Below are 26,461 nucleotides of genomic sequence, written 5' to 3'. Positions count from 1 at the left end.
AGGGGGGAGACAGAAAATAAATGAAAAGGTAACATAAGATGGTAAAAGCCTTGAAGAAGGAAAGCAGGGTATGAGATGGAGAGTGGTAGGGGGTATTAATATATTTTAGGGGGTTGGGAGAAAGTGTCTGATGAGGTGACATTTGAGCAGAGATTTCAGGGCAAGAGCATTCCGGGCTGAGGGAATGGTAGGTGGAAAGAACCTGGAGTGGTGTGGGATATTGATTTCTGGTTGGCTAATAATTATGGTCGACATTTATTTTGCACTAACTGTATTCTAGGTTTTAAAAATCTTTGCAGCAACCCAATGAAACGAGTAATTATTATAACTCCCATTTTGCAGATGAGGAAACTTACATGCTTTAACCTCTGTGTTATACCGATAAGTGCTATGGTAGAGCAGAGAGTTAGAGTATGTAACTCGATTCTAGGAGGCCATGAAAATTTCCCAGAGGGGTTGCTGCTTGAATTTAGTCTCAGTGAAAGAGCAATTAGCCACAGTTATGAAAGTGAGAAGAGTATAGAATTCTGGTCTTATTTATCCCCCTGCTTTATCCCCAGAACCTGTAACAGTACCTTGCGGACAGTTGGCACTCAGTAAATGTTTGTTGAATGAATGGAGGTGGAACAGCATTTGCAAAGAGGCATAGAGCACATGGGATATTCAGAAAACTGAAATTAGTTTGACAGGAGCATGAACTATGTGTTAAAGGCAGCAGTAGCTTATGGTAGAAGAAATAAGCAGGGGTCAGATCATAAATCTGTTTTTATGAAAAGGCAGTGAGGTATTTTGGCAGCACATATATACTAAAAATTGGTAAGCTATGGAGGAGATGGTCTTGGAGCCTGGGGGAGGAGAAAATGTAATTGTGTGAATAGTTCTCTCTCTCTCTCTCTCTCTATATATATATATATGTATATATATTTATATACATATATATATATACACATATATAAAACTATGAAACAGAATGTTTAAAATTGTTTGAATGTTTGAATATTCTTTGGGTTTCTGTGAAGATAAAATATTTTTGAGTGCAAATGTGAGTTATTAAGACTCTTGCATGCAAGGAAAAACAGCCCACTCAAGGGATACGTCCTGGAATGCAAAGGTGAGTATATCAGTTAGCCTTTGCTGTGTAATAAACCCTCCCAAAATGTAGTGATTTAAAACAACAACCATTTGGACTGGATTCAACTTGATAGTGCTTTTGCCTGTCTTGGCTGGTCTCATTCACACATCTGTTCTCAGCTGCTGGTTAGCTAGGCAGTACTGCTTCTGGGTTGGCTGGTTGTCAGCTGGGATGATAGAAGCAACTGGGCCACATGTCTCTCATCATCCACCAGGCTAGCTCAGGCTAGGGAATAGAAACAAGGAGGGGAAGGATTTGTGGCCATTTTGCAGTCTAAGATAGTGGTTATAGCTGGATTTCAAGGATGGACAGAAACTTAAGTGTTAGGTTTGCCTCTGTCACTTGCCTTGCTCTCTTTTTCCTTGTCTGTTTCATTCCTCTCTATTTTCAGACCAGCTTCCTCTACTTTTCTGGTACACAGTAAAAAAACACGACTGCTGACAACTTCTAAGATCCTATGAACAGATCCAAATTACCCCCCCACCACCCAAACCGATTCTTTCTTTCCTCATTGGGAAGATTCCCTTGGAGAAGGGAACCTGGAATGGAATCTGGTTAGTTTGCCTTTGATACAGTACCCACCCCTGGGTCTATGACCTGTAGTGGGGTGGGTGGGTTGGGTGCTTGTATGGGTGGGTGAGAAATGGCAGATTATAGTGTGTGAAGCTGGCATTCAAGATCCACATTGCTATAACCTTGGGATAGTGGGGTGGGGGGGAATGAGAAAGAGGGGAAAGGGCAGTGCCCCCAGAAAACAGTTGAGATGAAGAGGGGATGGCTAGACATACTTCTCATAAGGGCCCATTACAGTCAGTTTTATAAATAATGTAGTAACTTCAGGGGCTTGAGAGTAGTGGCTGGGACCTCAGAACAAGAGGGATATGACCTATTTTAATAACATTTCTATAACACTTCTGATACCAAATGTGTGGGATTTTTCTGACACCAACCGATTCTCTAACTCTCCAGATACCAACTGGGTGTTCTACAATCCATTCAATTCAATTCAATTCAGTTTTATCACTCCCTGGAGTTAGTGTCAGATCCTACAAGTTAAGGACTCAGTCCCACAAGACTGACCCCACTTCAGATGCCAGTTGCAAGTCTCAGGTTGTCACCTGTTCTTCTGATCAACCAGCTATAAAGTTGGGAGTTCCCACAACTCCCTCCTCAGGTTCAATCATTTTCTAGAATGACTCACAGAACTCAGGAAAGCTCTACACTTGCTACTGAGCTTGGTTTATTATAAACAATACAACTCAGGAACAGCCAAATGGAAGAGGTGCATAGGAGAAGGTATTGGGTAAGGGAGATGCACAGAGCTTCTATGCCTTCTTCACTTGTGCCACCTGCCAGTGCCTTGATGTGTTCACCAAATCAAAATTCTCTGAACCCTGTTGTTTAGGGGTTTTTATGGACGTTTCATTCTGTAAGCACTATTGATTAAATCATAGGCTGTTGGTTATTGATTCAATTCTAGGCCTCTCCCCTCCCTGGAGGTGACAGTGGGGGTGGGGCGGGGGTGGGGGCTGAAAGCCCCAATACTCTAGTCCATGCCTTGGTCTTTCTGAGGACCAGCCCCCATTCCGAAGCTATCTGGGAGCCCTTAGCCACCAGTCATCTCTCTAGCATATAAAAGACACTCATCACTCCAGAGATTCCAAGAACTTTAGGTTTTGTGTGCCAGGAACTAGAACAAAAAATCAAATATTTATTTTTAATTATATCACAAAGGGTAAGTTGGGGGTAGGGAGAGGAGACCTGAGAGTGCAAAGAAAGAAGTAGGATTCAATCACAGTTGGAGGGGCTGCAAAGAGTGGCTAGGAAGAAAACGTAGATCTGCTCACCAGATGGGGGGAATTGAGAAGGGCTTTTCCTGGCAAAGATAGGGATTAAAGAGGAAGTGGGACGAATCCACAAGAAGCAAGGGCCTTCAGACATTCCTGTAACTGAAGACATGACTGCTTTGGCCTGACTCTGATGGGTTAGATTTTTAGCCTCATTAGAAAGGACTAGAGAATCCCAGCATAGTTTCAGGCTGAAAGTATTAGGAATCAGATTTTCCTATGCAGATTGTAGGCAACTTGTTAATATTTAATAAAAGAAGGAAAGCTGGATTTGTAAATAAACATTGGCCTATAAATTACCTATCTGTAGATTGCTATCTAAGATTTCCCCTACTATTAGTTTATTACTGTAAGTTAAAGTTTCTAAAAATTTTGGACCATGACTCATGTAAAACATGTTTTACATTGCAGTGTAATATATAATACACATGGGCAAACATACTCTGAAAAGTTTCACAAAACAATACTTACCCTTTCTACCTGCAGTACTTTCCATTCCATTCCCTTCCCTTCTATTTAAAAAGCATATTTTGAACCACCAAGTTGATTTCATAATTAGGTAATGGGTTGCCACCAGTTGTTTGAAAACATTGCTCTAAATGGTTTCCTAAAATTATGATGAGCTAAAAACCAGTATGGAGGAGAGGTATAGGAGCAAAGTTAAGGGGTAAAAGTCTTCTGTACCAGCGTCTCAGTTCAAGATAGGGAAACACCAATCCCTTCAATAATGGCAGCACACAGAAGTGTAAGGAAGAATGAACTCTAAAGCAAAAGAGAGAAAGTGATATTTCACTCTCCAAGATGTGCCAATGTCATGATATGACTGAGAGTGACTGAGCAGTTTCAGGGTTTTTATTTGGTACGTATTCATTTCTTAGGTGCAGATTTTTGTCTTGAATATGGTAGATTAGTAGAACAAGATGTTGACATCATATATTCATTTGTTCATTTATTCATTCAACATTCATTTTCATCAGATAGGGTAGATACTAGAAATACAGAGGTGAACAGGCACACGCTCCCTCCCCTCATGGAGCTTAGACAAATGGGAGAGACCAATGTTAAACAAACATACACGAATATCTATATACAGATTGCGATAAATGCTGTGAAGGAAATAGACTATAAGAAAGAAAAACAGGAAGAACCCAGTTTATATGGGGAGGTATAGACAGCTTTTAGGGAAGACCTCGTGGAGTAAGTTGAGATGTGAAAGCTGAGTTGGAGGTGTCAGGCAAAAATGACTTTTTTTTCAAAGTAACTATGTCATATGTTGTCATAGGCACAAAGTATTCCAGAATGTTTTGAAAAGCTAAAACTTCAGCTGTAGGAATAAGTAGTATATCCTTCCAAAGTAGTGGAAGGAAAGACTCATGAAGTGAGGAGGGAAAGTGAGCAGAGCTGCCATCCAATGCACCGGTGGTCAGGATAGTCGCTAATGTTGCAGGCTGCTGTTTGGTTCAGTAGCGGAGAGTCCATTATCCACCTTGCAAAGCAGCCAAGGACCATCCTTACTGGTATCTCTTGGAAACGATCATTGTCTTTTTCTCCCCTTCTTTCCTACCACCCCCTTTTAGACAATGTTAGTGTCTCTTGTTCCATCTTTTGACAGTGTGTAAAGTGGATGTGTTTTGTGACAAATTACCTTACCAGTTGGGTACATCTCCTGGTCTAGGTTAGTTTCTGTTCCATTAGAAATTATTTACCCTTCTTTGAAACCTTCTGCCAATGGTTTGCTAAACTATTGGCTGGCATTTCTGTATTTACATCTGGGAGAGTGTTTGTTTCTATTTTCATCTTAGTCTTTTGTTGAACACGGTATTTCTGACATTTATAACTTTGGGGAGTGTCAGGAATGGCTATGTGTTGGTACTCAACAAGGAATGAAAATCTAGAGAAAAAAATTGCAATCAGACATTTATTTTCCAAAGGACAAGTTTTCTTGGTCAGTTTTTCTGCCTTTTGGATTAGATTCTAGGTTGGCAATAAGATCGTCCATTCATGAAACCAGATATTGGGTCTTGGCGCTACGTTTGGTTCTCTACACTGTGAGAGGACAGTGTGTTCTCTCTATACCGCAGTGTGTGGTATAGGGCTCTGAATACATTTCCAAAATGCTGTGTAAAAGATCACATGAATCTGTCTCTAGCTGCCCTTGCATGGGATATGTCATGCAGTGCAGGGGGGACCTAGTAGATTGCATGGAAGGTGGATGTAAGCTGCTGTGGTAGCCCCAAGTTGGCGTGTGACTGAAGGGGCCTCACGAAGATGAAGGATGGGGACTAGAGATGTGCCTGAGAATCCACATTTTGGGAGATAGGCCAGAATGGATATTCCTTACTGTTTCATGAAGTTTTTTTACTTCCCTCTCCCACCCCAAAAATGGCAGGGAACCCTCTCTTTTTTGGAAATATGTTTTGAAGCAAGCAGGAGTTCCCTAAGTCAGAATTGTACTGATCCTTTTGTCTCTAGGGCTTCTATTTTTATCTTCATCTTTTGTTGAATATAATATTTATAATATTTCCCATCTTGGGGAGAGCGAGGAAATCTATAGTTTACACAGCAGTTGAAGTTAAGAGGTTCCTGTGCCTGAAGCCCATATCTCAGGGGCCCTCTCCCTATGTGCTACTTATTGTAGTCACCTCCCAACCCAAGCAAAATTCTGCTCTTCAACATTCATAGAAGACAGTTTTCTAGCCTCCACTTGAATATCCCCAGTAATCTCATTGCTTCACAGATTAACTCTTTTCATTCTTGGACCATTTTAGTCATTGGAAAATTTTTTCTTATGTTTAATCACAACCTACCCTTTCTATCTCAATCCCCAGTTTTCTCCTTCTGTTGCTATTAGAGTGTTTCAAAGTTTAAGGAAGCTCTCCTGGCTCCTCACACATCTACTATTCTTTCACCAGTTCCTTCTGGAATATGGTCACAGGACCTCCTTGCCATTCTTAGGCTCCCTTGTTAGAATGTACTCTATCATTATCATTCCCCTACTTAATATGACTATCCACCTGACGCTTGTTATGTCTCAATTTTTTCTTTTACTTGTACCAAGTGCCTATTTACTTTCTTTTGAAAAAAATTCTAGGAATTATACGACCAAGAATATTTATTCAATAAGGTTAATAACTTAGAAATTAAAAACCAGGGCAAAGGAAAGAAGAATGAAAGCACACCATCTGTTAATTACTTAGTATAATTGTTTTGTTTAACTGTATTTACTGAGATTACTGGAAGCCAAGGTAAAAAGGGAAACATAGTAATTTATATAGGTCTTGTGATCAGAAGAGAGAAACCATTCCAGTTCTTCAGAGGAGGCAATGTTTTCTCTGGGGGTACTAAATTCTAAAATGCATTTCTCACATGGATTCTTTACAGCACACAAAGCATAATGAAAATGACCGCTCCAGCAGTCTGAAAACAAATGCAAAAATGATGTTCATGTGACTGTTTCTTACAATGACCTATAGTAGATGCTCTTGACATAACGTTTGAGCACAACTCAAATATCCCTTGTAACAACTCTTTTAACACTCTTCACCATTTCCTGACCCTAAAGTTTCTTCCCACTTCATGTTAAAGTCTTTGTGAATTGAATACTGTACACATAAAATCCTCTCTCCCAGGCAAACGTGTCTGCTGAGTTATGGATTTGGTCAATCTAGATGATGATTCATGGGAGTTATTTTTTTCTCTTTGGGTTGGGTCCATTTCTGTACAATTGGAGTCATATGAGGAAAATTAACAGGTGTTAATTTGAACAGTTATGCTGGGGGAAAAAGAATAGTTAATTATCTAATGCTCCCCCGACTCCTTACCTTCCCCCGGAGAGTCCAGCTTACAATCAGATTTCCTGCAGTTCGGACCTTGAGGGTGGGACAGGACAGTGCCGCTCAAAACTCCGCATGAAGAACCCTCCCCCCCCAGGGAGTGGGAGCATCCCTCTGACCATGGGCAGGGATGTGCAGTTCCAGGACACACTTGCCAAACCACAGAGATTGCGGGCCTGCTGCCCATCCATCATTATCATCATTACTTAACATTCTTCAAAGGTCAGAGCCAAAATAAATGGTCTGCTAGCCAAGCGAGTGACACCAGCCTTTACCACAGGCGTGTGTAGGCCCCTTGGTATTTAGTAGCAGTGACTTGGGTCATGTTCTTGTCTGAGTCCATCAATGTGGCCAGGCCACGGCCTCCTGCTGTCTTCCCACAACAACTTTTTTTTTTTTTTTTTTCCAATTCTGTCTCACCTCCTCCCCTCTTCCCAATAATAGTTACCTTGGTATGTGTTTGCTGGCCTTTCTTTCTTTCTTTAGAATTTAAACAATGAAAGGGATTGAATTAATTGTGCCAGTGAGAGATAAAAGTATACACAGAAGGCTTTTGGGGGCTTCTGAATTTTGGGTTCCTGGCTCACCTTTGAAACTCCACTCCCCTTAGGGGTAAAGCATAGTATTGTGGTCGAAACCTTAGAGCCAAGATTCTGAGTTCAAATCCTGACTCTGCCACTTACTAGTTGAATGATCTTGGGCAACTTACTTAACCTCTCTATGCTTCAGTTTCTTCATTACAAAATGCATTTATTAATGAGAACTTCCCTCATGGATTTGAAATTTTATAGTTCATGAAAAGTGTTTAGAACTATGTCTGACTCAGTGTATTAGCTGCTGTTATTATTATTAGGCTGCATAAATCTTACCACAATGTCAGCCTTATATTGAGATCCCTCTGGGTTGTGGCTGTTTGGGAGGGAGGTGTGTGGGATTGTATTTGGAGACGGATAATGAGAAAGTGCTTCAAGCCCCAAACAGTCCAGCAAGGTAGATTTTTTTCTTTCTAACCTGGGGATAAGATGGAGTGAAATTGTGATGACTCAGAAATATCTGCCTCCTAGGGCCCCATGGTCAACTCCGTTGTTAATTTTTACAGGAGGAATATTCACTTCTGGTGTGGATACATTTTGCTCCATGTGCTTACGGGGACCCAGTGTCTAGGCACAGCCTCCGTTTTCTGAGGCAGGTGGACAAGGTGGCCTGGTGGACTTTGGAGCCAACCCTATCAGGCTTTGACTCTTAGCTTAGGTTAATTTATTGACCTTTTCGAGCCTCAGTTTCCTTCTCTATAAAGTAGCAATTATAATTTTGACATTTCAGAGTCATTTTGGAGACTTAATAAGATAGCACATATGAAATATCCTCATAGTATCTTGCCTTAGAAGACATGTGACATTTGTTAGCTTCCTTCCCTTTTTTCTTCCTATTCTTTCCTGTCTGCTTAATTTATTAAGAAAGCCCCAGTGAGGACTTCCCTGGTGGTCCAGTGGATAAGACAGCACACTTCCACTGCAGGGGGTGCAAGTTCTATCCCTGGTCAAGGAAGTTCCACATACTGCGTGGTGCAGCCAGAAAAAAAAAAAAAAAAAAAGCCTCAGTGCAGGAAATTTTTTTAGAGGAGTGCTTTCAAATTTAATGTGACTACAAATCACCTGGGGCTCTTGTTAAGCTACAGGTTCTGATTCAGCAGGTCTGGGGTGAGGCCCGACTTTGTCCCCCAGTGACACTGATGCTTTGTCTGAGGCCCTCACTTACAGGACCACAGAGGGTACTGTTTTCTTTCCTCCCTTTGCATCTCATTATTACCTGTTGGATTCATGTTAGCATTTTAATAGTCTTACCACACATATCTGCACATCCAGGATTGTCATTTATTCAAGGTTGTATGTTACAGGCACCTACAAAGGTTTTTCCTCATCCAATACAGGTAGCAATGGTTGAGATCTAGAAGAAACCTATCATAGACATTTTCTCATGTTACCCATGGACCTGGAATCCCAAACTGTTTCACATAAAATGCAGTGTTCCTGCCTTGTTGAAGGCCTCCTCTCAGAATCTGGGCCCCTCCATGACTCAAGGTTGCAGGTCAGTTAGGTTAGGCAAGTGGTCCTTGTTCTTTCTTTACAGTTTGAAGGGAGATGACTTGAAGACTGTGCTTCTGCCTTCACTAAGCACCCCAGATATTTTGAGAGCCACATTCCCCAATTACTAGCCTTCTCCAGATTCATTAGATTATGTTCTCTTCAGCATACATGGATGGAGGAGTCCACTTTTCTCTGTGTGTGTGATATACACTCGTGAGTACATACTCTTTGATGGTTCTAGATTTTAGCAGGGTTTTCAGATTTACTTTTGAGAATCCTCTTCAGTGTTGTTTCTTTGTGGTTGCTGACTTCTTTAATATTTGAACTCCTCCTTTGTCCTTTCCTGCATTATTTACTGGAACTTTTCAGCCTGAACCATCAGAGTCAGTCACATCTGCTATGTTCATTTGGGAGCTGGCTGTCATTGTCCTCAGGCAACTGTTCTTGAAGTAAAAAATCTGAAAGTTACTAATCTCTTTGAGTTAGAGATGTGAAGAAGAAATAATAGCCTCCTTCTTCTTCTTTTTCTAATTAAAGCAAGCCTACTTGCCCCCCCCCCCCCCCCCCCCGCAACTTAGAACACTCCAAAGTGTCCACAAGTTAGAGTTTGGTCATCAGCCATGTTACAAAACAAAGCAAGTCTATCTCAGTCTTTTTAAAATTTACCTTGGTGCTGTTTCATGAAGTTTCTCCTACTTGGCTGGGGTCTCCCTAACAGGTTTGCCAATTTGGGGAAGAATTTGAAAATAGCCCCAAGTAAGAACCCAGGCATTTTGAAAGTTAAGGTGGAGAAGGATTGCAGGGGGAGAAAGTTGAGAAAGTATCTGAGGCAAAGAAAAGTCAGAGGAGCCATTAACATTTTCACCTTATGTAGATATATCAGCCAGGGTCATGACAAGAAATAGCACACTCAATAATCAAGGGCAATTTATTTCATAGCGACTATTTCCAAAGGTGTAGTAGGTAATGAGGACTAGTTGTAGCTGAGCTGTTATGCCCTTGTGTCTGAAGGTGATCTTGGCAGCGTGGCCTCACTCCCCCCTCCCTCATTCCCCATTTCCTGCCAGAGTCCTCTGCTGAAAACACCCAGTGGAAAGCAGAGTGCACAGGAGCCGCTCGATATAGTTCATGCTGGGCAGCCTCCTGGGCAGATAGTAGGATGGAGGTGGGTGGACAGCACATCTAGGGGGCAAATCATTTCTGGCACACTAGTTTTACACTTTCTTTTGAAAGACTTGTTCACCTGAAGACATTATCAATATCGTGAGCTCCTTGAGGGAAGACACTGAGTGACCTGTCCACTTATCTGTAGGATGCTAGTATTTAAATGACTGTTGAATGAATGAATGGGGCTGTTCATTTCCTTCTTTTCTCTTAACTTGCACTTGTTGGTGACCTACAATAGCTGGATGATGCTGTCTCAGTTAGGGTCCGTGTTCTTAATAGCAAGGCTTCCCATAGGGAAAGATTAACATTTTCTGTCTACATAATTCTGCTTTTAACAACCTCATTAGTAAAACTGCTAAACAAAAATAAAATTTACTGTATTGATATCTTGAAGTCTTTTGTATTTTTATTGTCTTTATAAATGTCCAGTTTTAGCTAGGCAACACATTTATGAATCTTTAGCCCTTCTCAGTGACTATTAAACCTAACCCTGTTATTTCTGTTATTACTGGATCCCCACTGGTCAGCAGATGGGTACACTGTTTAATTTGGGAGGCCATGTGATTTTTGGTTCTTTCCCAGGCTGCTTCAAGAGAAGAACCACACAAAGGGCTAAAGTAGCCTCATTAACTATCTTCAGTTGCTTTAAAAGAAGATCCATGAATAATGCCAGGGTTCTCCTAACTGTCCAGAGGGCAGGAGTCAAAATAGAAATGAGTTTATTGGCTACAAACCTCGGAAAAATTTCTCATGTAGCCTGATTGTCTTCTGACAATCTGGAGATTGGAGGCGTCTGGGGTTCTTGACATGCTCAGGTGTAAGGACAGAAGAAGACATTGATACATTGGTGGGAGGGGAATGAGTCCCTTCTTCATTAGAGCTTTGCTGTTTTTGCCTGAGGGTTCTCAGGTTGCCTGTGTGTTGCGGGGAGGGGCTTGGGGGATAGGTGAACCTCAGAATCCCTCAGACATCAGGGATCTGGTCCTCAAATTTGATTTGGTTTGTTCTTTTTTTTTGTTTGTTATACACCAATGCTCACAGCAGCTCTATCTACAATAGCCAAAAGCTAAAAACAACCCAAATGTCCGTCAACCGACAAATGAACAAACAAACTGTGGTATAGGCATACAATGGAATACTACCAGCAGTATGAAGGGATGAACTACAAATGACATGGATGGATCTCAGAAAGAATTATGCTGCCACAAAAGGCCATTAGGAAACTTTTAGAGGTGATGGATAGGTGTTCACTATCGTGTGGTGATGCTTTGATGGGTGATACATGTGTCAAGCTTATTAAAATTTATACTAAATATGTGTATGTCACTTCTACCACAAAAAAGCTGTTAAAAAATAAGAGTTCAGGTACACACGTCACCTCATTTTCCCTAATGTTAACAACTTATATATCCATAGTGCAATTTTCAAAACCAGGAAATTAACATTGATACAATACTATTAACTATACTATAGACCTCATTCAAACTTCGCCAGTTTTCCTCCTAATGTTCTTTTTCTGTTCCAGGATCTAATCCAGGATTCTGCATTGCATTTAATGGTCTCTCCTTAAGCTTTTCCAATCTGTGGCAGTTCCTCATTCTTTGTCTTCCATGACCCTGATACCATGAAAAGTCCTGCTCAGTTATTTTGCAGTCAGTTATTTAGTACTTTCATATCTATCAATTTGGGTTTGTCAGATTTTTTTGTCATGATTAGATTGAGGTAATGCATTTTTTGGCAAGAATATCACAGAAGTGATGTGTCCTTCTTTATGCATTCTATCATGATGTTGATATATCTTATTACTAGTGATTTTAAACTTTATCATTTAGTTGAGTTGCTGCCCAATAGATTTCTCCACTATTTTTCCTTTTGTAATTCATAAGTGTCTTGGAGTAATTTCTGTAACTGTTCTGTTTCTCTTCAAACTTTCATCCATTTATCCATTAGTGTATCTTGCCTGTTAGAATTGTTACTATGATGTTTGCCTAATAATTTTTTATTTATTGATTTTTTAAACATCTTTATTGGGGTATAATTGCTTTACAATGGTGTGTTAGTTTCTGCTGTATAACAAAGTGAATCAGCTATATGTATATATATGTATATATATTCCCATATCTCCTCCCTCTTGCGTCTCCCTCCCTCCCACCCTCCCTACCCCACCCCTCTAGGTGGTCACAAAGCGTGATTCGGTTTGTTCTGGAAGTTAACTTCCGATAGGCTTCTTTCCATACACTTTTGTTAATGTGTTTTTGACAGCTCCTTCTTATTCTCATGAAATCTCTTGATATTTTACATAATTCAAGTGTGTATGGAGTATTTAGTGTCTTTGCACGTCACTCTGCCTGATTGTAACTCTTGGAGCACATTTTACGGTTCTATTTCCAGTGTTCCCAAGGATAGAAAGGGTGAGGCAGACTCACATGTCTCTCTCACATCACCCAGAATGATAGGCATTCTCTGCTCCCGTTTACATCCCCTGCTGTTAAGGCCCCTCCATTTATTGTTCTCTGAGTTCAGGTCATGCCATCCCTGGCTAAGGCTATGGGCCTAGCACTGATTTTTGCTTATTGTCGGAGGCATGCAAGTTTTTCCTTAAACAAGATTTGAAATTAGAAAAAAATCTTTTGTGTCTAGTTTCTTCACATCTCATAACCATTTAGGATTTGACCTTTTTGCTTTTAGTATGGGGGTGAAGGGCTAGGGCCACTGGGGAGCCGCCTGTGGGCCTGCAGTTGAAGTTTATACTACAGGCATGTTTTGTTTGGCAGGCAGGGACTCCCCCCTCCACGCCTCTCCCCCCTGCCCGCCTCCCCCCCACCCCCCACCCCCCACCCCCCAATTTAGACTGGGATGCTTTATTTTTTTTTACTTTTTAAGATTTTTATTTATTTATTGGCTGCTTTGGTTCCTCATTGCTGCACGTGGGCTTTCTCTAGTTGCGGTGAGCGGGGGCTACTCTTCATTGTGGTGCGCGGGCTTCTCACTGTGGTGGCTTCTCTTGTTGCGGAGCACAGGCTCTAGGCACGCAGGCTTCAGTAGTTGTGGCTTGGGGGCTCTAGAGTGCAGGCTCAGTAGTTGTGGCGCACGGGCTTAGTTGCTCCGCAGCATGTGGGATCTTCCCAGACCAGGGCTTGAACCCGTGTCCTCTGCATTGGCAGGAGTATTCTTAACCACTACACCACCAGGGAAGTCCTAGACTGGGATGCTTTAAATGGAACACACATTCTCCTGTTTGTCTCAAGCTCCATTACAGTTTATTGTTGAATTGGTTCTCTTAGGGACACCCAGAATCTTTTAAGTTCTCTCTTTCCCTGAACAGTTTAAAAAAAAAATTTTTTTTTTTTTTGACTGCACCTCGAGGCTTGTGGGATCTTAGTTCCCCAAACAGGGATTGAACCCAGGGCCATGAGAGTGAAATCCTGGAATCCTAACCACTAGGGAACTCCCCCTGAACAGTTCAAAAAATGGTCCTGAGTTCCAGGTTAGTTAAACCTGTTTTTACATTTGGCTTGGGATTTAGCTACTTACTTGTATAAATCAGATGATTCCTTATTCATTCTGTAAAAATAATGAAATTTAAAATTGTATACTTCATTAGAGTTTATGGGATGTTTTTATCTAATTCACTGGATAATCACAATAATCTCATAGCCAGGGAGGTAGGTATTTTTCTCCATATTATGGATGGGAGGTAATATAGCCTGGTGATTAAGAGTGTGGGCTCTGGGGTTAGACAAGTGGAGTTTGAATTTCAGCTTTAGTAATTACTAGCCTAGTCTCAACTAATAAACCCACTCAGTTTCCTTGTCTGTAAAATGAGGAGGAGATACCTATCTTATAGGGTCATTGTGAGAAGTAAATGATTAATTCATATAAAGCAATTGGAACAATACCTGGCATATAGTAAGTAGTCAGTAAATTCTAACTGTGAAAACTGTTATTGTTATTAATAGTCTATGAAGAAATGGGAACTCAGAAAAGTTAAGCAATCTATCTAAGGTCACCTAGCTAGTTGGCAGGAGGGTTGGGGCTTTAATCAAGATTTGGAAGCTTCTGGTACTAGTTTCTTTCCTCTATATTTACCACTGAATTCCTCATGCATTCCGGGGGGACTGTAAAATGAGTCATCCTTTCCTTCATCTTTCTTATCTTCATTTTCTTTTTGTTTCCTGCATTTAAAACTCTTGGTTATTGTCTGTCCAGTAATGAGATCCACATGTCAGAATTCAGCATGAGAGGTATCAGCAAAGTATAGGGATGTCTGCAGCCCTGCAGATGGACTCTCCTTGACACAGAGATGCTGGGGACTCCTGGGGTCCCTCTGAATTTCGTGGAGATAGGTAGTCTGGAAAAATTAACATATTTCTGTTAAAGTATACGGTTGTTGCCACACATTCAGAGGCTTTTAAAAACAATTAATAAGCATGTACTTCTCGATGCCTTAGTTTCTTTCCTCTTAAGAGGGAGAATATTTAAATTTTGGTGATCTCATTTGTCATTTCACATCCCTGTGAGGTAGTGAAAAAAATAGGCTATGTTATTTGGTTATATTATTTGGCAGTGGGTAGGGGAGTAATAAAAGTCCAGTGTGAAAAGAACACAAACTCTGGAGTCAGGCAGATGAGGTTCAAGTCCTGGCTTCTCCGCTGTTTATGTCTCCAAGTCCCATTTTCCTCATCTGTATAATAAGGATAAGCAGAGAGTTGTTTGGAGGCCTAAAGGAGAGATAATGCCAGGTACTTAGCATGTAAGTATGACTGTTACTGCTGTTGTGGGGAGGTGACTTTTCACACTCGCCACTGTCACAGTTATGTAGGGTCCCAGGTCTCCTCATTCCTCATGAATCGTGCATGGACTTCTTCTCCTGGGTATATTGTTTCTTTACATTTTAAAATCCAAGTGTTTTCACCTTTTGATTACTAATTTATTTATTTATTTATTTTTTTTTTTTTTTATGCGTTACGCGGGCCTCTCACTGCTGTGGCCTCTCCCGTTGCGGAGGACAGGCTCCGGACGCGCAGGCTCAGCGGCCATGGCTCACGGGCCCAGCCGCTCCGCGGCATGTGGGATCCTCCCAGACCGGGGCACGAACCCGTGTCCCCTGCATCGGCAGGCGGACTCTCAACCACTGCGCCACCAGGGAAGCCCCTGCTAATTTATTTTTAATGTGCCTATTATGGAAGATTGCTGGTTCTGGTGTGTTCCTTAGGCCACGCACAATGCCCATTACGTCAAAATACCAAGCTTACCTCGTGTCGTGAAGCAAAATTAATGTTAGTGAATCCAACAAGGAATATGACACTTACAGGATCTATCAAATGATGTTTGGGCAGCTATTCTCAGAAAGTGAAAGCAGCAGGTGTTTTTTTGAGTATTTACTTTGTGTTCGGCATTGTGTGAGGTAGGGGACGCAAAAGAAACAGCTATTTTATCTGTTTCTCACAGGACTGACAATTTTCTGGGGTAAATAGATGTGATTGAACCTGACACTATTAAAGAGCAATAATGAACACTATGTGATTCAGTCTTATTAGTTAAGTGGGCTCTGGTCTGGGCACTGCATGGGCTGTCATAGACTGATGGATAAACACACAAGGAAGGCCACACTTAAAGCATGGTTTGGTAAATGAGCATAGAGTTATATACAGAGAGCACAGAAGAGGGATTATGTGGAGTGTGTGTGCCTTTGGGCGGTAGTGAGGGCTCCAAGGGAGAGGTGACACTTGGGTTAATCCTGATGACGAGTGGGGGATTCTGGAGAGAGGAGTACTGAGTGAGGAGGACAGGAAATCACAGTTTTAAAGGCACTGAGAGAGCCTGGGGGTGACGAGGAACAGCATTTTTCCAGTGGTCTGAGCCTAGGGTTTACGGGGTTAGTGGTGGGAGAGCAGGATGGAGGTGTGAGCAAGGGATAAGTCGTTAGAGATGTTGTGTACCACAATGAGAAGTATGATCGTCAAGTCACTGGCAACCAAGCAAGCAAGAGATGATTATATCTGTGCTTCACAATGATCACTGTAGGGGAATCTTCCAGTAAAACAGGTAAGAAATAAAGGCTTGAATCAAGTCTTAGAAGAAAAAAAAAAATGAATGCGTGAATGAATAGTAGGGTAAGTGGATGATACTGTTAGTGTTGTGAGGGTTTAGAGAAGCAGGATGCCATAGAGGGAACAGTATTTGAGGAAGACTGTGTGATGGAGGAAGATTTGAGTGGACTTGCCCATAGTAGGTAGCCAATAAGCCAGATATTGGATGGCAATAGGATTTATATGAGAGAAGACAGGAAATAATACCAGGTTACATAAATGTGTGAGATGGTCATGGAGGCAAATATAATTGGAAAAGAGTGGTAGATAATATGATTTCATGTGTAAATTGGTTGCACATTTTGGAAAGCTTTGAAATGCCAGGTTGAGGAATTTGAACTTATTTCTAGGAAATAAGAAGACATAGAAGGAATAGGAAGTCATAGAAGATTCTTAAATAGATATTTTGACATTTTCAGTTTGGATTAGAAATGTATTAATGTATTGGGCCTCTTCATCTTGATTGGAGGAAGGTGTGTCTGATGAGATGACACTAGTTCTGATTCTTATATTTAATGGAAAAGCCACAGAGGCAGCATTACTTTTGGACCGGAAAATAAGGTTGGATGACCTCACTTTGGCTGTGGGGAGACTGTGGAGTAGTCCACTGTTGGGAGACAAAGAAAGCTGAGGCAGAAATGAGTGAGTGCCCATATGAGATTTTTGGTGATGCCAGTCTAGAGAGGGAATGGAGCAAATACAGGAGAAACTGCTTGCCCTGTGGAGTCTTTTAGGGATAGCAAATACAGTCGGCCCTCCTTATATCTTCAGGTTCTGCATCTGCAGATTCAACCAACCATGGATCAAAAATATTCCAAAAAATAGTCCAGAAAGTTCCAAAAAGCAAAACTTGAATTCGCTGCACACTGACAACTATTTACGCGGCATTCACATTGTATTTACAACTATTTATGTAGTATTTACATTGTATTAAGTATTAGAAGTAATCTAGAGATTATCTAAAGTATATGAGAGGATGTGCATAGGTTATATGCAAGTACTTTGACATATTATGTAAGGAACTTGAGCATCCTCAGATTTTGGTATCCCGTGGGGTCCTGGAACGAATCTCCTGTGGGTACTGCGGGACGAGACTGTACACAACATGCACAGTCAATATCTCATTCCAACTCACAGCAGACATTAATTGATCTTTGTATGTTTTCCTGTTGAGCTTAATGGTAGTCTTGGACTTCTTGTTAACCCAATGCTGCAGGCAGCTACTATCAGTTGATCAGTGCTGCACTGGAATTCAAACCCATATGTCATGTCTGGAGTAGGAAATGAATGAGCAACAGATTATGATTTACTCACAGTGCAAATCAATTTTTACTTTTCCAGGTGGAACTTGCAGAAATCTGCACCAAGAGTGAGCATTACATTGGCACTGAAGGAGGAGGGATGGACCAGTCCATATCATTTCTTGCAGAAGAAGGAACTGTAGGTGGCATTGAGTTATTTGGAAATATCCACCAGGGAATGTTCACCCAGAGAGGAAGGGCTTGAGATCCCCAGAGTGCTTTTTTTTCCTGGGCAGCCTGTTCTTTTAGGCTCTATTGTAGGATGGTATTTCTCAACTGCTTTGTAATTCAAGGCTATCACCAGTTCACTGACTCTGTTTCATGTTGATCACCTCTCCCTTAAGCTTCCAGAATCATACCTCAGGTGTCTAGGTTTTTTTTTTCCCCCGTCCTTCTAATTCATTGTTAGCATGCGATTTCTCAACTCCCTAGTTATTGGGACCTCTTTTCTTGCTCTTGTCCCAAATCATTTCATCTCATGGCATTTTCATAATCTCCTGTTGGTTTTAAACCCAAATGTTAGTTCTCTTACCACATATATTCACTCGTCCTCTTTTTGGTAATTTACTCTACGGTATCATTTTTCTCTGCCAACATTTTTGGGGCTTTAGTGGTAGGGAAAAGAATGTTGACAGGAAGCCAGGAATGAATTCCTTAGCCAATACCACTTCCCCTTGGTTATCAACTCCCATAGACAGAGCAGAGGTTTTCATAGTTGCCATAAACTGACCATTTCCAAAATAGAAACAGACATTTCTTTAAAATCTTTTCTTAGTTTTCGATCAGATTCCTACGGGTTTGGCTATTTTCCAAGAATACCTGGATTTCTTCTTATTAAGAGTATTTGTTGTTGATTCCCCTAAGCCAAAGACAGGAGGCATGAGGAAATTTGGTTTAATGCTAAGAAAACACTCTGGGTCTTTTGGATGAGACCTGACAAGCAGACATGATGGCAAGAGTCCTGTTGTTAACATAAGTTAGCTGTAGAGTCTGAACAAAGTCCAAATTCTTTGGGCTTGCAAAGTACTTCATGATCTGACCCCTGCTTTACCTGCCCTCCGCTCAGTTCTATCCTCTCACCGTGGCTCATCCCTCAAACACTAAGCTCCAGCTAAATTGCAATACCCAAAACTCTATTAACACCTCATATTATTTTTTGCCTGTGAATTTGCTTATACGCTTCCCTCTTCTTGACATCCTGTTTGGGTAAAGAAACCCTCTGTCTGTCCTACTTTTGCTCATCCTTTAAGTCTCAGTTTAGATTTCCCTTTTTTTCAGGGGCACCTACACTAGGCTATATCTGATCAGGTGCTACAGCTGTGTTTCTATATAGTGCCCTGTGCTTTGCTACCCTTTTTTTTTTTTTTTTTTTTTTTTGGTACACGGGCCTCTCCCTTTTGTGGCCTCTCCCATTGCAGAGCACAGGCTCCGGACGCGCAGGCTCAGCGGCCATGACTCACGGGCCCAGCCGCTCCGTGGTATGTGGGATCTTCCCAGACCGGGGCACGAACCCGTGTCCCCTGCATCGGCAGGCGGACTCTCAACCACTGCGCCACCAGGGAAGCCCTTTGCTACCCTTTTAACACAACCTGGCAGTGTATTTGACTACTTGACTGCCTTTCCCACTAGATTGTAATCTCTATGAGGGCAGGGACAGTGTCTGTCCCGTTCACTCTTGTATCTCCAGTGCCTAGTACAGTGCCTGGAAGTCAGTAAATAATATTTGAATGAATAAATGGATGCATTTTTGGGAAAAATTTTTACTAAGGTAAATAAATGCGTAAATGGTTAAACGTTTTCTGAATTCTAATACATTATATCTCACCTGTCACTTTTTTCTCAATAGGCCAAGTTAATAGAATTTAGTCCTCTGAGGGCAACTGATGTGAAACTCCCAAGTGGAGCAGTGTTTGTGATTGCCAACAGTTGTGTGGAAATGAATAAAGCAGCAACTTCTCATTTCAATATCAGGGTGATGGAGTGTCGGCTGGCTGCAAAGGTATGAACTTGGCAAACTAGTGAAACTTGAAGTTTCACTAGGCTTTCTCTTGTTCTTTTTCTCTTTGTTCCCTATTATTTTGTCTGTTTCCCTAAAATTTAGGGCAACATTCTGACTGCAGCAATGTCCTAACTGAAGTTTTTTTTTTTTTTTTTTTTTTGTGGTACGCGGGCCTCTCACTGCTGTGGCCTCTCCCGCTGCGGAGCACAGGCTCCGGACGCGCAGACTCAATGGCCATGGCTCACGGGCCCAGCCGCTCCGCGGCATGTGGGATCCTCCCGGACCGGGGCACGAACCCGCGCCCCCTGCATCGGCAGGTGGACGCTCAACCACTGCGCCACCAGGGAAGCCCTGAAGTTTTTTTTTTTTTTTTAAACATCTTTATTGGGGTATAATTGCTTTACAATGGTGTGTTAGTTTCTGCTTTACAACAAAGTGAATCAGCTATACATATACATATGTTCCCATATGTCTTCACTCTTGCGTCTCCCTCCCTCCCACTCTCCCCATCCCACCCTTCCAGGCTGTCACAAAGCACCGAGCTAATATCCCTGTGCCTTGCGGCTGCTTCCCCCCAGCTATCTACCTTACTACGTTTGTTAGTGTGTATATGTCCATGACTCTCTCTCGCCCTGTCAAAACTCACCCTTCCCCCTCCCCATATCCTTAAGTCCGTTCTCCAGTAGGTCTGCGTCTCTATTCCTATCTTACCCCAGGTTCTTCATGACATTTTTTTCCCTTAAATTCCATATATATGTGTTAGCATACGGTATTTGTCTTTTTCTTTCTGACTTACTTCACTCTGTATGACAGATTCTAGGTCTATCCATCTCATTACAAATAGCTCAATTTCATTTCTTTTTAAGGCTGAGTAATATTCCATTGTGTATATGTGCCACATCTTCTTTATCCATTCATCCGATGATGGGCGCTTAGGTTGTTTCCATGTCCTGGCTATTGTAAATAGAGCTGCAATGAACATTTTGGTACATGACTCTCTTTGAATTTTGGTTTTCTCAGGGTATATTCCAAGTAGTGGGATTGCTGGGTCATATGGTAATTCTATTTGTAGTTTTTTAAGGAACCTCCATACTGTTCTCCACAGTGGCTGAACCAATTCACATTCCCACCAGCAGTGCAAGAGTGTCCCCTTTTCTCCACACCCTCTCCAGCATTTATTGTTTCTAGATTTTTTGATGATGGCCATTCTGACTGGTGTGAGATGATATCTCATTGTAGTTTTGATTTGCATTTCTCTAATGATTAATGATGTTGAGCATTCTTTCATGTGTTTGTTGGCAGTCTGTATATCTTCTTTGGAGAAATGTCTATTTAGGTCTTCTGCCCATTTTTGGATGGGGTTGTTTGTTTTTTTGTTATTGAGCGGCATGAGCTGCTTGTAAATTTTGGAGATTAATCCTTTGTCAGTTGCTTCATTTGCAAATGTTTTCTCCCATTCTGAGGGTTGTCTTTTGGTCTTGGTTATGGTTTCCTTTGCTGTGCAAAAGCTTTGAAGTTTCATTAGGTCCCATTTGTTTATTTTTGTTTTTATTTCCATTACTCTAGGAGGTGGGTCAGAAAGGATCTTGCTGTGATTTATGTCATAGAGTGTTCTTCCTATGTTTTCTTCTAAGAGTTTGATAGTTTCTGGCCTTACTGAAGTTTTTTAATACAGAGAAATTTGATTTCAAACTCAGGAGATAAATAAACGTATAGGTGTGCCTTGCAACCTCTAGCTATTTGGAAACTATGTGAACTTCACAGTTGAGTCTTCTAGGGTGGAAATGGGGAGAAGAGGACAGCTCATCTTATATCTGTGTAGTACAGGCCATGGGTTAGGTCTACGGGTGGAGAAAGATAGTTGGGGTGAATGATGGGAGGTGACCATAACTAATCTTGTTTCTTCGACAAAAGTGACGATAGCCTCAACCCTCAGTCCTCTCACATGCACCATTGGCCATCACTGTTCCCTTCTAAAAATACAGGCTTGGTGTCTACTAGGGAAATGCACACCAGAAGGGAGTCTTGGCAGTTCTCTGTTCCACAGCTTAAAAGACACTTGCTAGTCTAGCCTTAAATCTACTTAGGAAGTATTCACTGAATACCTGTTGTACACTTAGCATGAAGATATACAAAAGGATACAGGACATAAGAATAGAGAGAGTAGAGAGTAAAGGTTAGGGGGATTTGAAATAGGAAATGGTTAGTATTTGATCAGGTGGTATGTAAACAGGTACTCTAAAAAGTGGCACAGAAATTAAATGTTATGTAAGATCTAGAATGGCACATGTTATGATTTAAAAGTTGGAGAGAACTGAGGCTGGGAGCTGGGGAGTAGAATCTTGGTCAGGAGCTCTACCATGCTTTCTCCCCGTCATCCTTCAAATAGCAGATAGAATGATGGCTTACAAATTTAAATCTGATCAGGTAGTTCCCCTGCTTAACACCTTTCAAAAGCTTTCCATGTCATTGGCATAAAGTCAAAAGTCCTTATCACTTCCTGGAGAGAACTGCAAGATCCGATATGTGCCTCATCCTCTTCCTCTCTTAGCATCCCTCAGTCCCATTACACTCTAGCCATGATGCTTATTCTCACCGCAGGGACTTTGTACATGCCCAGAATGCTCTCGCTCCAGCCCTCTATGAAGTCTCAGCCTAAGTATCCCTCAGGAAAGCCTTCCTTGACTTCCTTACTCCCAAACTAAGGTGGGGCTCTCTTTGTATTTCATAGCACTTGCACCTCTCAGGTATGATACTTATCACAGTTGTTTGATGTCCGTCTCTTCTTTCTGACTTGATTTTACCTGAGGGCCAAGACTGTCCATCTTGTTAACTCTTATATCCCTAAGGCCTGGTATAGTGCTTAGGCTGAAGTAGGCACAGGGTAAACATGTGTTGAATAAATGAAAAACTATTCCCTGGGTTACCTGCCCTGTCATATTTATTTTGCTCAATTTCACAATTTTTTACAAGTGCATAGGGTGTGCCCAGCACTGAACTAGATACCATGGAGCTGTGTAAGGTGTAGTTATCCCTTGGGCTGACATACCACTTTGCCCCTTACTCCCATCCCCTGAAGTTGTGAAGTTGGGAATGGATGAGCCAGAAAATAAAAGTTTTTCTTTTTTTCTGGAAAATTTTAGTGTTAAACATTTTTTTAAATCATGATTTAAGTGTTTTAAATATGCAATTTACTTATTCAGATAATTTCTAAAAATTCTATGAAAGAAATGTTTCAATATTAAACTCTTCTGATCAGTGCATATATGAGAAGAAGTAGTGCAGTAAACTTTTCAATGTCAAAGTCTTCAGTGAATGTTTTTCCCTCTTAGGGCAAACTTCCTCTTTCAGGAGATGGAAGAAATTAGTGTCTTATTTGTTTAAGGGCTTATTCTTGTTGACTTTTTATTTTGAGGTATATGAGTAAGTGCTGCCTTCCTGAGGAGACCTCAAACGTACACAACATTGTTTTCAGAGCTTTATCACGAAATTAGATATCATTTATGAGACCCATAGGTGAGCCAAAACAAGTATGAGATGTGTGAAATGGGTTCATATCGTAACGACGTTTTTCCAAAGATGCAAGAAGAAAATGAGAAATAAAATTGTGGTGCTGAAGCTCTGTAGTGAAAGTTGTCAGGATGGGAGAGGGAGGTATCTTTTGGGAGTTAACTAGAAAAAGGGCTTCTCTTTCTGGAGCAGTAGCTGAAAACCTTAATCCGCTGCAGAACTTTTTGTTCTTGAGGCTGTCTTCTGAGTTTAACTGTATAACTCCATGTGTATTTTAGAGGTACTTTGGTCAGTGAAATTGGCTTTTTGCCACACACTCCTCCCAATTGATGTAGATAAAACACATTATTTTAAGTACTCTGAATTTTTCTCTTTTGAAATATGGAAGAAAGAAAATTGAAAGGCTTTATCAAGATGCAGAATGTTTTCTAAATCACGTTGCTGCAAATCATGAGAATCCAAGGTTATATACAAAAGGGAAATAAAGATAAAACTGCTAATATAGGCTCTGCAGATAGATCTTGATGCCAAGAATATGCTCTTGCCTAGGGAATACAGGCTGGAATTCTGCTAAGCTTATTTTAATTACAGTATGGTGCCATTCTTCCGTTTTCAGCAACGTCTGAATGAATATAATTTTTGTTTGGAAATGGTCTCATTAAATCAGGAAATAAACTCTCGTTAAAAAAGTAAAGAAGCTTGTCTTAATCTGAATAAACTTGCTGCTTTCAGACAATAAAAATGAAGTGTTAGTGGAGAAATGACAGATCAGGATAGTTTTTTTTTGTTTTGTTTTGTTTTTTTGCGGTACGCGGGCCTCTCACTATCGCGGCCTCTCCCGTTGCAGAGCACAGGCTCCGGACGCGCAGGCTCAGCGGCCATGGCTCACGGGCCCATCCTCCCGGACTGGGGCACGGACCCGTGTCCCCTGCATCGGCAAGCGGACTCTCAACCACTGTGCCACCAGGGAAGCCCTGAGGATAGTTTTGAAAATGATTCTGATTAAGTAGAGCTCCACATGGAAAAATTGTAATAAATAACACTTACTTTTCCTCTCCTCCTATTTCCCCAAGGTACCTTTTTGAAAAATGAGTACCTTTTGTATCTACTTAGCACAGGAAAGTACACTAAACCAATGAAGATGATTTTTCTTTGTTTTGCTTTAATGTTGGTAATTTCTTCTGTTCTTAAGTCTCCTTTCTCTCCCTCTCTCTCTCTTCCTCCCTGCTCCTCTCTTTCTAACAGCTTCCCCAAACTAATTAACGCAGATTCATTAAAAGTTAAGAGTCTTACAGAGGCATTTGAACTAAAATTTAAAACATTTCAAGGCAAACACAATAGAGATTTATAATTATTATTTGCATAAATGATTCTTTTTTTGAATTTTTTTTTATTGTTTTCTACAGCAGGTTCTTATTAGTTATCCATTTTATACATATTAGTGTGTATATGTCAATCCCAGTCTCCCAGTTCATCCCACCACCAAATGAGTCTTTTAAGTGAAGCACATTTTTATGTTCTTGAATTAACAAAGTAGCCAGAAATCTTTAATGAGCACAAAGTTTTTCATATTTTATACATATTCAGTGGCTTAAACTTTTCCAGAATTAGGGGACTTCCCTGGTGGTACAGTGGTTAGGAATCTGCCTGCCAATGCAGGAGAGATATTTGGAGCCCTTGTCTGGGAGGATCCCAGATGCCACGGAGCAACCAACCCCGTGCGCCACAACTACTGAGCCTGTGCTCTAGAGCCTGCGAGCCACAACTACTGAAGCACGCACGCCTAGAGCCCATGCTCTGCAACAAGAGAAGCCACCACAATGAGAAGTCCATGCACCACAATGGAGAGTAGCCCCCGCTCGCCACAACTAGAGAAAGCCCAGGCACAGCAACGAAGACCCAATGCAGCCAAAAATAAACAAATTAAAAAAAAATTTTTTTTCCAGAATTGCCTTATGTCTATAAAAAAGAGTATCCCTTAATTATATTGAGGGATAAAATGTGTGATGCTGATAATAAGTATGGGAAGTCAAAAAGGGAAGGGAAATTATGCTGTTGTATTTTGCATACCCTGAGCTTCTTGTGGCAACATGTGAAGCAATGAAGGAGAGGGTTTCATGTGGTCCTTTGACGCTTCAAGGAAAATTTACAGTGTGATTTTTTACAGAGTGTGTCTGGTTAGCGGCCATCACTCATCCAGTTCTTTTTTTTTTTTTAGCTCCTGCCACTTAGTGGTCAATATGGAGCTTATTCTTTGTCTGGTGAGGAGAAGTGGTATAATATTCTCAGGGCTTCTGCAGTTATCTTGAATTTGAGTGGAGAAAAACCAAACACCCAGGAATGTAGCCAGTTTCACTCAGCCTGTTGATTTAGTTGAGCTCACTCTGCCAGGGTGCTGGTGTGGAGTATCCCAGGACGGTGAGTCCTGGCTGCAGGGCAGAGCACGCACACACTGGGGAATAGTGGAACCAGGTGTAGCAGGACCTTGAGTGCTGTGCTGAGGATCACCCAGGCTTGCTCCTGGAAGTGCAAATGTTAGCAAGGTATTCTAGAAATATTAAGTTGGCAGCAGGAACTTTTGTTTGGTTGAAGAGAAGTGGGTCTTAAAGTGTCAGGGGGGACGGGATAACAAGAGAGGGGGGATACGGAAGAAGCTCTGACAGAACCTAGTAAAGGGTCAGGTATAAGGCTGTCTGTGATTGGGTTTCTGTCTTCCTTTTGGCTTCAATGCCATTACGTTGAGGAATGACCACCCTCCCCACTTCCATTATGTTAAATGCCCTTTTATATGCTCTTGCCACATCCTGTATTTTTCCATTATAGTAGTTTATCACAAATGGAGTAAGTTCTTTACTATATAATTATTAATTGATGCCTGTCTCCTCGGGTTGACTCTGAGCTCCATGCAGTCAGGAGCCATGAGTGCTTCATACCCTGCAGTGAACACGCATGGCATGCAGACATGTGCAGGTAAAGGCTAAGTGTTGAGTCGAAAAGGTCTGTAGTTTTAAGCTGAAATGATGGGTGGAAAGCACTCATAGATATGGGGAAGGTAGGATGGAAGGTGATATGAAAGTGGGAGGTGATGATACTTCCCCGTGGAATTTTCTTATAAGTGGTTAGAAATTTGAGGTTGGAATGTTTCTCTTGGCTTGGACAATAGTCTTTCAACTATTTTGAGATAATAGTTGAAACCAAGGACTGAGTTCAGTTTGCTGAGGGAGAGAACGTGGCAAGAGAAGAGCAGAAGGCCAGGGGTTAAATTTGGGAGATGGCTTCAATAATAATGAAAGGAGAAAATGAGTCATGGGTGGGAATGTAAGGACCAGAGAGGTGAGAGGGAAACCGGGAAAATTCAGGAGAATTTTGGAGAACGTGGAGAGTGGGGATGACCAACACTGGGGAAGGTCAACATTGTGAATGTGTTCATGATGGCTATGAGCGGAACATGGGCATGAAGTCACTGTGGAATGGCTCCATGAAGTTGGAGGAG

At 41.4% G+C, this 26,461-nt stretch overlaps 1 protein-coding gene across 8 annotated transcripts in view; it reads left to right on the top strand.

Moving 5' to 3' along the window:
• The window catches only part of GALK2 (galactokinase 2), a 142,987-nt gene that overhangs the window by 66,884 nt on the left and 49,642 nt on the right, over positions 1-26,461 (top strand). For all 8 annotated transcript variants that reach the window (XM_032623288.1, XM_032623291.1, XM_032623289.1 and 5 more), the window contains 2 exons: positions 17,500-17,598; positions 19,306-19,458. In XM_032623288.1, coding sequence (XP_032479179.1) covers positions 17,500-17,598; positions 19,306-19,458 — 252 coding nt within the window. The remainder of the gene's footprint in view (positions 1-17,499; positions 17,599-19,305; positions 19,459-26,461) is intronic.

Source organism: Phocoena sinus, chromosome 2, assembly GCF_008692025.1.
Source record: "Phocoena sinus isolate mPhoSin1 chromosome 2, mPhoSin1.pri, whole genome shotgun sequence".
NCBI lineage: Eukaryota > Metazoa > Chordata > Mammalia > Artiodactyla > Phocoenidae > Phocoena > Phocoena sinus.
This window is presented reverse-complemented; position numbering and strand designations above follow the sequence as displayed.